General features: G+C 42.8%; 1 protein-coding gene across 3 annotated transcripts in view; it reads right to left on the reverse strand.

Moving 5' to 3' along the window:
• LOC144132342 (beta-mannosidase-like) overlaps positions 1-17,257 on the reverse strand; it is a 306,383-nt gene that overhangs the window by 222,407 nt on the left and 66,719 nt on the right. For all 3 annotated transcript variants that reach the window (XM_077664668.1, XM_077664669.1, XM_077664667.1), the window contains exon 5: positions 9,552-9,760. In XM_077664668.1, the coding sequence (XP_077520794.1) occupies positions 9,552-9,760 (209 nt within the window). The remainder of the gene's footprint in view (positions 1-9,551; positions 9,761-17,257) is intronic.

The following is a 17,257-nucleotide window of genomic DNA, read 5'->3' on the forward strand; positions in this document are numbered from 1 at the left end:
TGATTGCTCTAATAAGACCTTCCGTTGTATCAACGTCAATGCCCGAAGCATTTTGAATAAAGTAACTGACATAGAGAGCATTGTCCTGGCACATAATCCTCACGTTGTAGTCGTGACAGAAACGTGGCTGCATCCTGATATTTATGATTGTGAAATAACACCTTGTGGTTATAACATTTTCCGGAGCGACAGAGATGGCCGCGGTGGTGGCGTTGCCATAATATACAAAGAGTCCCTGCGGATCTCAAGGTTGCCAAACATAGAGGGGTTAGAAAGTGTTATACTTAAAGTATTCCTTGAGGAATGTCATCTAATTATTGGAGGATTCCACCGTCCCCCAAATTCGAATAACATATTTCTAGAAAAGCTCAATGAATTCCTATGCCGAAACGAAATCCGCTCAGCCAATTTGTTATCGACGGGTGATTTCTACCTTCCGTCAAAAAATTGGTTGCCCGATACTCCGGTGCCTCTCACTGGTGCCTCCCAACTATTTCTCGACGTAGTTTTCTTTCATAACTTGACACAACTAGTCAGTGAGCCCACCCGTGTACAAAACGACTCTCAATCAGTTCTGGACCTGTTTCTTGTTTCTGACAACCTGCTACGCCGAACACCACGTTTGTCTGTCTTAGAGGTAATATCAGACCATAAAATGTCAAGTTTATCTTTGCAGTTGCGCCCTATATCAAAGCTTCAGAAGAGAGAGACAACTATCCCGATCTTCTCACGTGCAAGTGATGTCGATATCTTAGATGCACTACACACTTCATTTTCTTCCTTTTCCTGTTTGTACAAAACACAGAGTACCTCTGTTGAGCACATGTGGTGCTTCTTCAAAAACTTAGTTCACCGAAGTATAAGCGATTTTGTGCCAAGAAAACGGAATATTTTGCGCACTAGCAATCCTTGGATGACAAAAGATATTGCGCGTCTGGGACGTAAGCTTAGGAAAGCGAGACAACAACACTCAAAGCATCCTTCATCGGCCACTGCAGATAAGATTTCCATGCTACGCCTGTCGTTGCGGAACGCTATCAATACAGCCAAACACCAATTCCACACTGTACGTATGAAAAATTTCCTTGTTTCTTCTCCAAGCAAGTTCTGGTAACATCTCGCGCCACGCAAGAAATTGATTCTTGGCCTTTCTGCAGATAGTGTGGGTATGCACGACAAGTTAGAAACAGCGCAGGCGCTCAACCAGTACTTCAGCTCGATAATCACTCACGGTGACGCTGCAAGCCACGTTTTTCTTCCTTTGATGATCTGGCACCAATAAGTGACATTTGCATAACTGAGGAAGGTGTGCTAGCTCTTCTGCTTAACTTGGACACAAAGAAGTCGCCAGGGATTGACGAAATACCTAATGCCTTTCTGGTACGGTACGCTGAATGGTCCGCCAAATATTTAACTTTAATATTTAGGAAATCACTAAACTGCTCTGAATTGCCAAGTGATTGGAAACACGCAAAAATCACCCCAATTCCCAAAGACCAACACAAATCAGCACCTTCTTCCTACCGGCCAATTTCTCTTTTGTGCACTTCAGTAAAATTGCTTGAACACATCATCTGTAAACACTTGACTAACTTTCTCGAGGTGAACCACGTCCTTGATAATCGCCAGCACGGGTTCCGTCGCGGTCTCTCCACAGTAACACAGCTTATTGCAACAGTCCACGATTTAGCGGCAGCACTAGATAGGCATAATCAAGTTGATATTGTTTTTCTTGATTTCGAGAAAGCATTCGATCGTGTGTCTCATCAAAAATTACTGCAGAAGTTAAAACCTATACTGAAACACGAGTGCCTACTCTCATGGATCGAAGCCTATCTTTCGCATAGACGTCAAAGTGTGGTTGTTGATGGTGTCCTCTCTGATGCTGTCCCAGTAGAATCCGGTATTCCGCAGGGCTCAGTCTTGGGTCCCCTTTTCTTTCTAATATTTATTAATGACATAGTTCACAACGTACATGTTAAAATACGGCTTTTCGCAGACGATTGCATAATACTTTATCAAGAAATTTCTAGCCCTGAAGATCAACTCCTTTTAAGCAATTAACTGTCTGCAGTAGAAAAATGGTGCTCCACGTGGCAAATGACTTTGAATTCCAACAAGACAGTAGCGATGACTGTGACACGTAAAAAGAATCCTTTTAGTTTTACATACCGCTTAGCCAATGAGCCCCTCTTAGTTGTCAACGCTTTTAAATACTTAGGAATTCAGATAGTCTCAGACCTTCGATGGAACGAGCACATATCGTATATAGAAAAAAAAGCTCTAAGACAACTGCACTACTTGAGAAGAAAGCTGGCACATTCCACACAAGAAATAAAGCTTTTAGCTTACAAAACATTTGTTCGGCCAATGTTTTAATATGCTGCGGCAGTGTAGGGTCCCTGGACCGAAAGTACCAAACTTAAAATAGAAAATGTCCAACGGAAAGCTGCTAGATTTATCTTTATTTGTTGCAGTTGGGATATTTCCCCAACAGCCCTAGTGCAAACCGCAGGACTTGAACACCTGGCCATGCGTCGTCATCGAGAAAAATTAAAGTTATTCTACTTGTATTATCACAATAAAGTAACAATAGAGGAAGGAATTTTAGTTGAGCACACATCTCGACACCCTACACGCTCTTACCATACTAAGAAAGTTGCCGCGTTTTCATGCAAAACTAATGTATTTAAGTATTCGTTCTTTCCCCATACTATCACTAAGTGGAATGGTTTACCTGCTGATGTTGTCAATTGCGAATCGGTGAATTTATTTTTACAAGCTCTGAAGGATGTATAGGGCTCTTATGTATCCTTGTTTTGGGCCATGTCCGATGCCTTCGCTTGCTGCCAGGATCGATGTCATCATATGTTCTATGTCTTTGTAATCGATTTTATGTTGTATGCACTGTATTTTGCTCTGTTCGCTATCTGCTTCTTTTGCAATGTACTTGTAATTTTTATCAATATGTACCCCACTCCTGCCTAAGGCCTGTAACACAGGCCAGCAGTATTTGCTAAATAAATAAATAATAAATTAGGGCTTGCACAAACTATATACCACGGTTTGGCGATGCAAGAATTCTGGGCAGAGGCAAAGAACAGACAGTTCGCGATATTTAGGAAGCGTTCCTTATGGAAAATGCGGGTTCAAGCACTGTCAGTAAAAACATGTTTTTATCTGTACGAGGCTGAGAAGAAATTATTTCACTCCAACTATGATATGACCTTTTGGTTGTATTTCCTTCTAGCTTTGTACGCGTGCGCAAAGATTTTTGAAGGGCACATATAACGATGGTTTTCACCTTATTAAAAAATTATGAATAAGCGTCCGTGTTGTATTCATTCTTGCGTGTTCTACGCCTTGGCGCTAGAATCCTTTTATTATATCTGACAACCAATAAGCCCAACCGCTAACTCTTTTAAACCATATTTCTTGAGGTGGGTTTACCAGCGCTGGACTCTATCGCCGTAGGGTCGTATCCTACTTGATTGTTCTTTGTCGTCGTCTTTGCTGTTCCTAGGCGGGCACGCGGCTGTTATCAGGCGCACGGCCTTGAGGCGATAGCCGTGATCTCCGTTGTCTCGTTGGCGCGCGGCCCCTGTGGTGTGGGCGAGCGCGCTTGCTTTAGAAACGAAGTCTTAAAGTGGGCCTAAAATTTAAATTATTTCACTCACCGGTATGACACGGGCAGCGGACGATGCGCGGCACCTTCAAGAGTCCGTCAGTATGCTGGAAAACTAGGGTTTGAATCTGCCACTGTCAGAGTTTTTTAGCAAGCCAATACAACGCAAGTCCGCACTCGGCGAACGATCGCAGCGCACCCCAGCCTCTCTCACACCTGTTAATTTGGTGAATCTTAATGCGAAAGCCTTTCTTATCTCATGAGTGGCGTGTACAGGACCTGTCGGCTGACCATGTCATCAGAGCATGGCCCCACGAACTGTCAGTCATCCATTATAGGGTAATTAATATAATAGCCGAATAACGGTGTAATTAACATGAATATTTAGGTCACAAAAATTAGTAATAAAATTGATTAATTATTTGAGAGGTGAAAATAATCAGCAAGATTCGTCAATTTTTTCACAATTTATTCGGTAATTTAATCGCATTGATAAAGTCGTTGCCTTCTTATTTAGTTATACACGCATGTGAATTCGATTATATTCCAATAACCCTCCAAATATGTAAATAACTCGCCAATTATTTATTTGACCAGAAAAATTATTTTTTGTGTTGCCAGTGAATTGGTTGACACATTCATTGGCAATTTAATCGAATTGATAGATTAGTTATTTACCGATTCGTTAACGTTCAATACAATACCTAATTCTAATTACTACCTTGCTGTGCTTACTAGGCGCTCTAGCAACGCGACCAACTTCTCCGAATGTGGCTAATACCGAACATAGAGCGAAAACAGTAATTAGAACAGCGAAGGCATAAAAAACCGAGCAACCAGCAACGTAAACGGCAGCAGTAAAAGAAATGCTTTAGCGATACTGCCCTAAGCAGCCTTAATTGCACCCCGGAATGTATTGGATGATATATCAATCGCTATGCGACAATATTTTTCTCTGTGGCTTGCAGCGCGTAGACCTTCCGCGGCATTTGCTAGCCTTAGATAATAAGGCCCTAACTTTCCAGAAACCGTAGAACGTACATTCCCCTTTGCAGCAGCCTTACAAAGTGCCGCGGAAGCGGACGTAAGGCACGAAATGAATGTCCACATGCATAAAATGTCCAGATTGTGGTCTGAAACCGAACAAAAAGCAGTCCCAAGCTATCATCGCGGCTGGCCAACTCATCTTACGCGGGATGCTACAAACGTGAAAAGAAGGGACACATTCAATGCTCTTGCGAGGTTGATTTCTTCTTCCAAAAACATTCACAGAGCCGTTCGTCGAAAATAAAGATGACCTTGCATCGAAAGACGCTTCATCAGTTACACGTGCAACGCCTTTTAGGGTAAGTCTAAGAGTGCAGGATTACAGATAATGACGTATAATGGAGCGGCAATATCGACTGCCTCGAGTGACTACTGCAGGAGGCTTTTTTTCGTATCTGCACCCAACACCCACCAGTCTTAGGCTGCGCATGTGCAAAGGCGAAACTATCAAGCCCACTGGATCGTTTGAAGTAAACGTTGACTCGGGGTGGGCAGACGATCGGCCGGGTTAGTGGAACAAGAGTTCATTTTCACTATGTCTTAGTGTTGGCCCTGAATAAAGTGCTTTCCTCCTCCTGCTTGAAACCAACGGCCAAAGGCTGCGTCTGCCGCTCCACGGGGTGCCACAACACAACATAGACTTGCACTTACACTTCAGGAGTGGCTGCGGGAGATTCAGCGTGACTGCAGCCAAACCTGAGACCTCGACGCTGCCAAGTTTCTGCCACCCAGCCCTCACAGCAACTTCAAAGCATTTCTACAAAGTCCCGTGATCAGTCAAAGCATCGAGAAGATAAATGGTCCGAAAGCCTTTCTCTATTTGAAACACAATGAAGACGTAGATTTTAGAAGGGTAGCACAGTGCCATTCCGTTATGTCCAGAAGCTGAGCCGGTGCTTGGGAAGCTAGAGAACCTTGGCGCCACCTCTCCAGTTGCGGGCAGGAGGTCCGGTACGCCGTATGTGCCGGTCATTAAATCTAATGGCTCAATAAAGCTTTGCGGAGACAGAAAGTCCAGCTAATTCGAATTTTCAATGCTGTACATTTCGATATATATGGCCCTGGAAACACGGGACCAAACGAAGAGGACTCCACATGAGCATGTGGCGTCCCCTACGTTTGGTCCCGTGTTTCCAAAGCTACATTTATCGCCATGATGAAATTACTCGCCGCCACAGCTGCCCTTGTCAATCCATTCCTAGTCCATGTGTCCCTGCTAGTCTGTTTGCACTGTGTCGCTCATCGCTACAGCATTATGCAAAATAAGATTCCTGTCCTTCTGCATGTGTTCGAATACAGTTCCTGAGGACGTTAAGCTTACCTTTGAGAGGTTCCTTGCTTCCGCGGGTCATGGAAAAGGGTATGCATGATACAGAAATCACCGTTTCGCCGACAAGCATGATTTTACCGGAAGCAAAAATAATTAAAAGTGGAAGAAATGGCAGCATGCAATACAGGCAGACGCCAAAATCAGCACTACTTTCGCTTTACAGACCAGACCACTGATTTTATGTCGCAGCTTATTCCACAAACCACATTAAGCGCTTTTAACCTGACCAGCTCTTTTTCTCTTTAGATAGGTTTCTTCTTGACCAAGCCTTGTAGAGTTATTGGACACGGCAAATGCGCTCATGTTATTGAGCACGTCGCGCGGTTTTGGAACAAAATAGAGAAAAGGTATAAAATCAGGAGATTGTGTAAGCCGTTCTGAGTAATACAACCTGCGGAGGATCCTATCGGATGCTCTGAACATCTATTTAATAAGTTTTCTTCGATATAAATTTGTGATAGGTGCCCAGTGGTTGAAGACGATTGATCTCTGCGTAAAGCTGGGGACCTACCGCTCGTCAGTGCATAAAATGTGCGACTTTACCGCTAATAACCACTGAACAATATTCGTCGCGGCTTACCACGAGCGCCAACTGCAAGACCGAAAAAAACTGAGCAAACGATGCGCCACGTGACCGCGTATGGCCCGAAAGCCCGCGCCGCGTCTCGGCGGGCGGCGGAAATCCAGTCTACGCTCCCGCCACTTGTACTACGTTGCAGAATGTCCCCGTTCACATACAACTTGTTGTTCTGACAACAGAGACCAAACTGTTTCCTAAATTCTGCTAGTTATTAACAAACTGCCTGTTCTACACACTAAGTAGGAGGCACACGGGAACTTCCACACGTAGCGGCAGTCAACACGAATAAAGGTTCGAAAAGTGTGCGCACGGATCCTGATTCAGTGCGAAAGGATTTGAATCCAATTTTTGCTCTTTAGGCTCCAGAAAACAGATAAGGCGTATCCAAACTTTCGTAAGCGTGATGTCAAAAAAAACAACAAAAAAACTGGCGGGATACATCTCCTAGTCGAGGGTAAGCGTAAGCATGCAATACACTTTAGGAAACTTTAAGCTCAGTGTAGAGTGCCCATTGATGGTGTAGTGACACCAATATTTCGTTTCATTTTGATCTCATTTTTATTTACGCCGTAAAGATGTAAGCCAGCTCAGGCAGCAAACGAACTACTTTAGCTTGAGTGGAACCTGAGCCCGCCTGTACACTCTGCGTCACCCTTGTGTGGAAGAGTCTAGCAGGGGACACAAGGCAATAAAAACTCGAATTAGACAGCAGCTCATGATTTCTGGGCTAAGTGGTCGTGCGCATGTGGCTTGCACGTCTGTGTGGCACCACGTCTAAGCAAGGCTTGCCTCTATAACCTAGTATATGCGACGAGGTACCATTTTTCTTGCAGCGGAGAGCTTTGGTCGAGCGATCTACACAATTACGCCGACTTTACATGTCCCTAAGCGAACATTCAGCATACCAAATTACTCACATATGAATTCATAACTTCAGAACTCCAAACAAACCATAAGAGCAAGAAAACAAAAAATACATATGATCTAGTATCCCCTTAACACCATTCATACAGGTGTTTAAACATTTATTACAAGAGCCTAGATTTGATGGAACACAGGCTAAGTTTCTGGTTTTGGTTTTATGAATGTTTATGGTCTCAAAGCACCTCAGTATGTGGGACGCCGTATTGAAGGGCTCAGTAAATTTCGACCACTTGGGGTCCTTTACCGGTGGCATAGCACAGTACACGGGTCTCTAGAATTTCGCTTCCATAAAAATCTCACCACCAAAGCCGGGATCGAACCCGCGCCTTTCAGGCTAGCAGCCGAGCACCACAACCTCTCGGCCACCGCGGTGGCTTGTAGGCTAAGCTTGAGCTTCTCTGCCTGAATGTTGCTGAATGTGCCTGAACATAGCATTACACATCCAGCGCCCAAGTTGAGTTTTAGAGCTTAGAAGGAACCAAATTTTTTCTCTCTAGGTAGGTAAGTCGGAACATTGGTGTTCTAAACATTGGTGACACTTAAACAGTAGTCATGTAAGTTATGTACTGAGACAATGTCAAAACGTTGGAAGTGTCCTTTAGTATGGACGTTAAGACTCGCATTTCCGATCAAACGAATCGCTCTTGTTTGCGTAAGGTATATGTTGTTCATTTTCATCTGTAGAATTCCCCCATACCAAAAGGTAATGAAGGTGAGAAAGAAATAGGGCGTTTTAAATCAAAAGCTTCTGGAAACAGTACGACATTGAAATCTGGCCAGTATTGCGGACATTGTAAGCGCACAGTGGCCAAATTCAGGAAGGAAGCGGAAAACACGACGTTTCGGGGCTAGAACGAGTCCTTCGATCGCATGAAAACGATGTCTTAAGTAGGCGTCAAATTGCGCAGTGACATTCTAGATTTCTGGAAGATTCTGTATGTTCTGTTAGAATAATGTTGCGTGTTATGTAAATGGAATGATTCTAAATGAAGGCGCGATAATGTTTTTCACTATGGCAATCACAGATGATTCGTCCCAATGTATGGTGTATCCTGTTCACGCGTTCTGCCTTGTTCCGCCTCTCCGTGAAGCCTTGCAACACATGTATAAACGATAGGCCGATCCTCGACAAGTGGTTTGTATTAGGGAAAGGCAAGGACACGCGCACTCGTGAAATCATCGAAGCAGAAAAGATATTCCAATTAAGAAGCGCTTGCGTAACCGCCCTTAAGTCAGAGTTTCTAAAAAAGAAAATGGTTACCAAAGTTCGAGCGGTTTTTCGCATAATTTGTTATCACAATGCAATGCTCCATGTATAATTTGCTGTGCATTTTTTCTATTAAAATCCTTGGAAGTTAGCGCTACGTGTGTATACTCGTTCACCGGTCCCTTGTCCTGTTGCGTTACTGTTCGGAAGTAAGAACCAAGAAGCCTTCGAAAACGCGTTTACCCTCGCTGCTGTGGCCCAACAAATTTTTTCTACTTCGCACCAAGATACGTGCGCTTTCGAGGAGCTTGCAGGCAAACCTCTCCAGTACACGTTAAATGTCGAAACATACAAAATTTGTTCGGCAGAGGGTAATCACGCTTCCGAAATTCTGACAACTGATATGGATATTACCTCAGATGGGCTACACGCTTCTCAATAATTAAGTAGCCTAATAGTAAGAACTAAAAAGTTAACCACTCAGCATCAGTTAACGAAACTGCTAGTAAGCACGTCTTAGCTTTATTGTGACGTACTATACCGCAGACAGTGCTGTGCTGAAATAAATCGCTCTTCTAACTCAATAACCCTAATTTTTAGTACTTCTGTAACATCTTAGGTGAGACACCCAGCACACCCTTCTGCCTATACATATTCTTCCAATTGCTGCATATTTGTCACAATATTGACTTCTTACAAATATCTCATAGCCTTACATTTGATGCACGCACCACTGATTATTAACCGTTATTATGTGCGAAGTGCCGAACTTCTTCCTGAGGAGCAAGTCTGCTGTCGACAGTTTCTCTTTAAAATAAAGGGACGCTGCCTCACTGACCAAATTCCGGTGGAAGGGAAGGATGGCCCCCAGTCCCAGCTGAAGGAGCACGGCATCTTGCGGATCAGGTTGACGTGGCACTCTCCTTGCTGCTCTGCAGGCGGGCACAGCGGGTACACCGGGTACGAGGTGCGCATGCGCTCCTCGTGCGCACGCTTCCCGTACAGCACCGGAGACTCGCAGCTCACCGCCACGAGATTGCCCTCCGGCTGGAACAGAGAAAGGCGACCTCCTGTGCCCGTCAGTCACATACGTGCAGTCGGCATATCCCGGTGGCAGCTTTGGCATGCCTACCAGCACACTAATATTCCGTCCTCCTCACCTTCCTGCTTGTCGAAAGTAAGCAATCATGTCGCAGTGACAAAACAAAACTATCGCCTGCACTCTTTCGTACCACATACGCGACTCTTTCGACGTGAGACATCTCCATAGGCAACAAATTTGGGCATCACGAAGATCGTTTGAAAAGTGTAAAGCGGTTTTGCCTTACTGTCAATCGATGGGAACACCCATAGCCGCTTGCGAGTGCCCGGTTCTCACATCTTAAATGTTTTGGCAACCCCAAAGAATGAGTAGGTGAGGGGACAGAGAAAGTTGCAAGACGTTAATACATGGTTTATCTATGGCGTGACTTCTATAGAAATGGATAATTAATTTCCATTGCAAATTTAATGCGCTTATCATGAGCCAACAGCTCAAAATAAACTCGCATAAATTTTCAAATACACAAGAGATGTTAGTTTACACGACGTATCCTCTTAGAAGAGCGGTCAGCTTTAGCATAGGAGTTGATGTGAAAACACAATAGGATTTTTTCTAATAAGAAAAAGCTATAACGAATAGTTATAACTAATTATTATCTACCGGAGGGCTTCTTTCATACTCAGTCACATCTTTCCAGAGAATTATGTTATCACTTAAGCTTTGCGTTCATATAATGTTGTAGTGTGCGCTTCACGGTGCTTTGGTAATGCCCTACAATCTGCCCCTCCACATGCTCCTGACGAAATTGCTAGCAACGTGCAAAAGAAAGGTGATAACAAGATGTTCCGCCTTTCCCATGGGAGCTTTTTCCACAACGAGGCAAAACGTCGTAGCGTCGCTTCTTATGTGAGGCGCATGAACGAACACAATCATCTTTTGTACATTGGAGGCGAATTTTCGTTTTTGCGATGCTGCTAGTACCACGGTCACTGCATCAATCCTCCCTCACTCCGCCATAGACTGGAACGCCCTACCAAACTTCAAGCACCTGCCCACCTACACTCTCTAATTGTAGGTTATTGTATAAAAGTGTATATATATATATATATATATATATATATATATATATATATATATATATATATATATATATATATATATATATATATATATATATATATATATATATATATATTATCAAGGGAGCCAACAGTCACCGAAACCAAGGTGCATAGGGGAACGTTAATTTTTTTTTATGTGTTATGCTTATCAGTGGGATAATACTTAGATTAATAAATCGTTTAAAGAAAATTACTTATAAAGCAGCAGGAAAAACTGTTGGCTCCCTTGATAAAATTTGTCAAACGGGCCCCTCATTTCATTTAACTTGTCTGCTAATATATATATATATATATATATATATATATATATATATATATATATATATATTGTATTGTTGCATCAATGTATTGTGGATAGATGGATGGATGGATGGATGGATGGATGGATGGATGGATGGATGGATGGATGGATGGATGGATGGATGGGTGGGTGGGTTGGTGCGTGGGTGGGTGGGTGGGTAGATGGATGCGTGGAAGATAGGAGCATCCCCTTTGAAACGGGGTGGTGGCATTTGCCAACATGCACGGCTTTTTTCTTCATTTTTGGTTAACTTTGTTGTGAATTGTTATTAACATTCCCTTTCTGTTTAAATACGTTTTGCTACACCTTTAACTTTATGTCACATTTCTGATTTGACCAATAAATCTTCGAATCGTTTTTGCTAACTTTCGCCTCAGATATTATTTACATGACCATCTTTATCTGTAAACCTAGGGCCACAGGAAGAGTGACTGTGACTGTATCGACATCCGGATGGATGCAATTATATTCGAGCATGAAGTGTTCAATTGCTTCTACAGATTTACCACACACAGCACAAGTGTCATCTTCTTCGTTAAATTTCTTTTTGTAGCTGCGTGTTCTAGGACACCCTGACCTAGCTTCAAAGAGAAGGCACCGCCTCTTGAGTTATCATAAAACGCTTCCTTCCTGATCTGCCTTTTCCAGTATCGATATAGTTTTATAGTATCCTTGCATTCCATTCAATCTATCCAATTTTTACCTTCCCCGCTTTTAACCTGTCGTTTTAAGCTCTGTCTTTCTCCGTCCTGGTGTCTGGCATACATATACTGCTTAGCTTCCTTGTTATTTTCCGCCATTTTGAGTCAACGCTCTTCCTGCGTAGGTATTTACCTTAGCTGCCCACCTATTATCGTCCAGTTTCCTCAGGCGTTCTTCGTATATTTTTTCTCTGAGTATCCCGTGCTTCGAACGTTGCCCAGCCCATGTCCCCCTGTACTGCCTCGTTTGTGGCGTTTCCGTGGGCACCTAGTGCTAATCTTCCAACAACTCTCTGATTTACTTCAAATCTCGACTGAACTGCTGCCCTTAAGCACAGAACCGCATTCCCAAAAGTAAGCCCCGATATTATTATTCATTTCCAAATACCTCTCAGTACTTCATACCTGTTGTACTCCCACGATTCCCTATCATTCATTATTCCGGCATCTCTTCGCCCTTTTGCTATGAGATGCTGTTCGTGCTTTTCCGTATACATCTGCCCTTCGTTCACTCATGCACCGAGATATTTGTATTCGACCACTCGGGGTATTTCATGGCCTTGTATTGTAAGCACCTGATCAGTTGTAGCGTTGAAAATTATCACACATGACTTCGTTGCGCTAAAAATTAAACCTAGGAGCGTCTCCTTCGTCTCTGAAGGTATAAACCAGAGTTTGCAAACCTTCCTGGCAGATCCTGGCTATCTGCTAACTGTACAATATCGACCACATACATCAAACCCGTTAGCCACTGCTCAACGACCTTTCTGCCCAACCTGTACCACAGATTATAACCTAGATTGCTTCCTTGTAGCCTTCTTTCCATGCTTATCATATAAAGAATGAACAGCAGCGGTGATAAGAGGACAACCTTGCCTTAATCCTTTGTGTACCTCGACAGTTGTCGTACTCCCAATTCCTTCCCATGTTATTTCAACTTTATTTTCTCGATATATTTCGCGTAAAAAATTAATTACCTCATGACCGATACCTTCATCTATTAATATGTTCCACGGGAGTTTCCTGTTCACGTTGTCGTATGCAGCGCTTATGTCCAGGAACGCTTTTCTAGAGACCCACCTTGACACCTTTAGGGCTGAGGAGAATGTAAATGTGTAATGGTACATGTTTAAAAAGATATGCCTCGATTGCTTGAAAATGTATGTTCCGAATGTATGAAGAAAAAACATAACCCATGGATTACGCGGGACGTCATCCACACTAAACGTAAGCTAAAAAGAATGCGGCGCTCAATAAATCCTAATAAGTCTAATGAGAGTATTCAAGCAAGGCAGTTTATTAATAAATAAGATCAAGCAAGCTAAGGACTCTTTTTTTAATGTTACGCTTTGTCGTTTTCTCAGCGAAGCACCGGAAAAGTTCTGGCGATACATTAATGTTAATAAAGAACGCAATGTGTCATTAGTTGTTAACGGTTCTCTTGTCACAGGGTCAAAAGATATTGCTGGTGTGTTTGATAAGTATTTTCAATCAGTGTATACCGATAAAAACTCGACCTTTCCTTCTAAGGCAGACGGTCACACTTCTTTAATGCCAGATGTTACTGTCTCCCGCGAAGGTGTTTTGCATCTTCTTCTGAAGCTTGACATAAAAAAATCTAGGGGGCCTGATAACATCCCTTGAGCTTTTCTCCGCCGTTACGCAGCATGTTTATCGCATTACCTGGAAGTTATTTTCAACGCCTGTTTGACTAGTGCGCAGTCCCATCAGAATGGAAAACCCCACTTGTGGTAACTGTTTTTAAAAGCAATGACCCAACTTGCGTATCTAATTATCGCCCAATATCTTTGGTCATGACCAGTTGCAAAATGTTCGAGCATGTGATCTGCCGAGCTTTGGCGGAATTTTTGGAATCGACCCATTTCTAATGTGATCAGCAAGATGTATTTGGGCGTGTTTATCTACCGTCTCGCTACTGATGATAACTACTTGCCATAATTTTTTATAGCAGTTATCCACAACAAATCGAAGCTATTTTTCTTGAATTCTTTAAAGCCTTTTATAAGGTACCGCACACTAAACTGAAAGGAAAGCTTTGCAATGGCGGAATCAATCCTAACATTATTGACCTAATTGAGCCTACTTAGAAGACATTTCAATATGTTCATGTTGGTGATGAGTACTCTGATGCACTTCCGGTTTCATCTGGCGTTCCACAAGGATCAATTCTGGGGCCTTAAATGTTTTATTCAATTTAAATGACTTAATTAGTGTGGTTGATGCCGAAGTTAAAGTTCAACTATTTGCTAATGACTGCGTTTTATACTTCTTAGTTAACTCCACAGCAGATGAAATTAAGCTTAACAGTAACCTAGAAAAGATCTTAAACTGGTGCAAACCAATAGGGTATGTTTATTAACGTTAGTAAATGTTTGGTACTCAGAATTTGTAAAAAGAAAACTGTTCTGACTCATCCATATACAATGTATAGCGGACGTACCACTTCCAGAATCCTTGTCTGTAAAATACCTTGTAATTCAGATAACTAATCGCCTAAACAGAGATGCCCACATCGATATTACTTGCGGGAAATATCTAAAGACTCTATGATGCTTGAGGCGTGAACTGCCGAAGGTCCCAAAACAAGTGCAACTGGCAGCGTATAAGGCTTTGGTGCGGCCTGGTCTGGAATATGTCTGTTGTTTATGGGACCCATTTACAGCCAAAAATATTTCCAAATTAGAACGAGTGCAAAGGATCGCAGCCCATTTCATTTGCAACAGATACAAACGAACAGATCGTGTAACAGCTATGATCAATTCTATTCGCCCAGAATCTCTTCAGACAAGGTGAACTGAAGCAAGGCGGAAAATTTTGTACCTAATATATAATAATCTGATTAGAATAAACACTCATGATTATATTAATGCTGTTTCGCGAGCAAGTACGCTTTAGAACCATGGAAAAATGCTACAAGAATTTCGTGCCTATTCTAAAACATTTAAACACTCATGTTTGTCTAATCGAATACAGAGTGGAATGAATTGCCGAAGTATCTAGTGAATAGCCCGAATGAAGAAATGTTGATAATTTGAGAGCCTTTTGTACGTGAAACCCTAGTTTATGGCTTCTTTTTTCGCATTAGCTGTTTGCTTTTGCATCACGCTCGTCTGTATCTCGTTTATATTTTACTTCTATCTGTGCTCACCCTTGCTAGGAGTGAAGCTACTCCGCAGTATTAAATAAATAAAAATACAGAATACAGAGGCCTGTTTTCCGCCTTAGCTATTTCTATGCATTGGGTAAGCACGAACAGGCTATTGTTCATTGTTTCCCGAACAGGCTATCATCAAAGCGCCTACTCCTTCTGAACGCGTTCTGAAGTTCGCTGAGTATCGTATTACTTTCTAACCGTGACTTCATTTTTAACTTCACCGCCTACAATGCCAGCCGGTATATAACACAAGTTATTGTAATCGGTTTGAAGGATTTTATGTTCGTCTCATCTCCTTTCTCTCTATCAATTCAGATCATTTTACTCTGTCTTCAGCTGTGCGGAATCTGCTGATTTGTTTGGTGTGTTGGAACAGCGCAAAACTCCGAAAAAAGAGGCAAGCGCTGGCTTAGAAATCATTTTTTTTCGAAGAAACACGGTTTCTAGTAACTGCTTCTCGCCCTCAAAACACATGCATCACAACTATATCGTTCAAGCGTTCAAAAATGACAACCTAAGATTTGCAATCAGATTTTCAACATGTCCAATTCTTTCTTTGTTAATCCAAAAGATAGCGTGCTGACACCGTCGTCGCGCAGCCTCGCTACCGAGCAGCCTCGATTATTTCGCGGACTAACTGATCTTTGTGATTAGCCAGTGCTCTACTATTGCCGAAATCAGGTGCACAAGTTCTTGAGTGCCAGTCTCTGCAACGAATTCCAAGGTTTCTGCAAGCTTGCTCAGGATTCGTTTTGTGCTCTAGTAGTCTTTCATTCATGCACCTGCCAGTCTGTCCTATGCATTGTTTCCCACATGTCACTGGCAACGAATAAACGAGGCCTCCGGTACACTCCACAAAGGAAGTTCGGCGCTTTATTGTGAATCCCTGTTTCTCTTTGGTCGCTTTAAAACTGACTCGCCTGCACAGACTTTTCAGTTTATTAGGGGCAGTAATCACGACTTTCACGCCAGCTTTTCGACCAGTGCTTTTCAGCCGATAGGAAACGTTGTGAAGTTACGGTATTGCTACCAAAGGCCTCCTTTTTCTTTTTTATCTTTGACTCATCCTGCTGCTCCGGCTTGGCTTGCATCAAGTGCTTTTTCATCTGCTTGGCAACAGATACCAGCAGGTGTGAGGGGTAACCCGAGCTCCCAAGCCGTTCTGCCTGGCGAAGAAAGCTCACTTCCATTTTTTGAACACACAACTTCGTCAAGGAATTTTTGAGGCACAAGTTTACAATAGCCCTCTTGGTCGGCTTTCAGTTAGCCGATTGATATGACATTGCTGCATTCTCTCCTCTCGACTTATGCCCAAGGCATGCCCTATATTGAACTAAAGTCGCAGGTCCAAAAATCTCGGAGACAATTGAGCAGGAAGCTGATGCATAAGAATAAGTAGCTGCAAAGCTTGGGCAAAGCGACGCAACTCTTCCATTACTGTTTCTAGCGTTTTCGGGCCCTGGCTGTCCCAAAGAATAAGGTAGCCATCAACGTACCTAAATAATTTTTAAACACTTGTACCAGGGATGGTCACGTTAAGGAACGTGTCTTTTCGAACCGAATACAAATCACTGAACGGTCCTGGCTTATTTTTTATGACTATCCCTAATTCTTTTATAAGCGTTTCCTTGCTTCTTGGGCCAAGTTAACTAATAAGCTTGATTGGAAATTCGTCTATACCTGCGAATGTGCATTTCGGAATATTTTCTTCCGCCTTTTTCCAGTTGAGACTGGTCCGCACTAAGCTGTTTTTTTTTTGTCTTGTGCTGTCCTGTGTTGCTCCCTCCTTTGGGCCGATTACCCTATCGTCTTTTCTAAAGACTCAGCTATACCTTATGCAATGTAGTTCACAGCGTCGCCTCCCCCTAAATATATTCTCTCAGCCGCTTGATTGTGTTCCTGCATTCTTTGATTCGTTTTATCCAGCCAGCCTATATGGTTCCAAAATTTTCTTAGCCCCCCCTTTAGTTTCATCGCGAACTTCAGCCAGCCATCGGTCAGAGGACTGCTTTATTTTAGCCTGGACGAAGAACTGCACTTCCTGTTACTTTTGTCGATAAGATTCCCATTTTTGGCTTATTTCTTCTTGAGATAACCGCGCCCTCTATGCTTCTCTGTGTTCCCGTGATGCCAACCATTGTTGTTCGATGGCCTTCCTAATTTCCTTATTCCACCAATTTCGTGGCTTCCTCTTTCCTCTCCAG

The sequence above is a fragment of the Amblyomma americanum genome, chromosome 5 (genome assembly GCF_052857255.1).
Source record: "Amblyomma americanum isolate KBUSLIRL-KWMA chromosome 5, ASM5285725v1, whole genome shotgun sequence".
Classification (NCBI taxonomy): domain Eukaryota; kingdom Metazoa; phylum Arthropoda; class Arachnida; order Ixodida; family Ixodidae; genus Amblyomma; species Amblyomma americanum.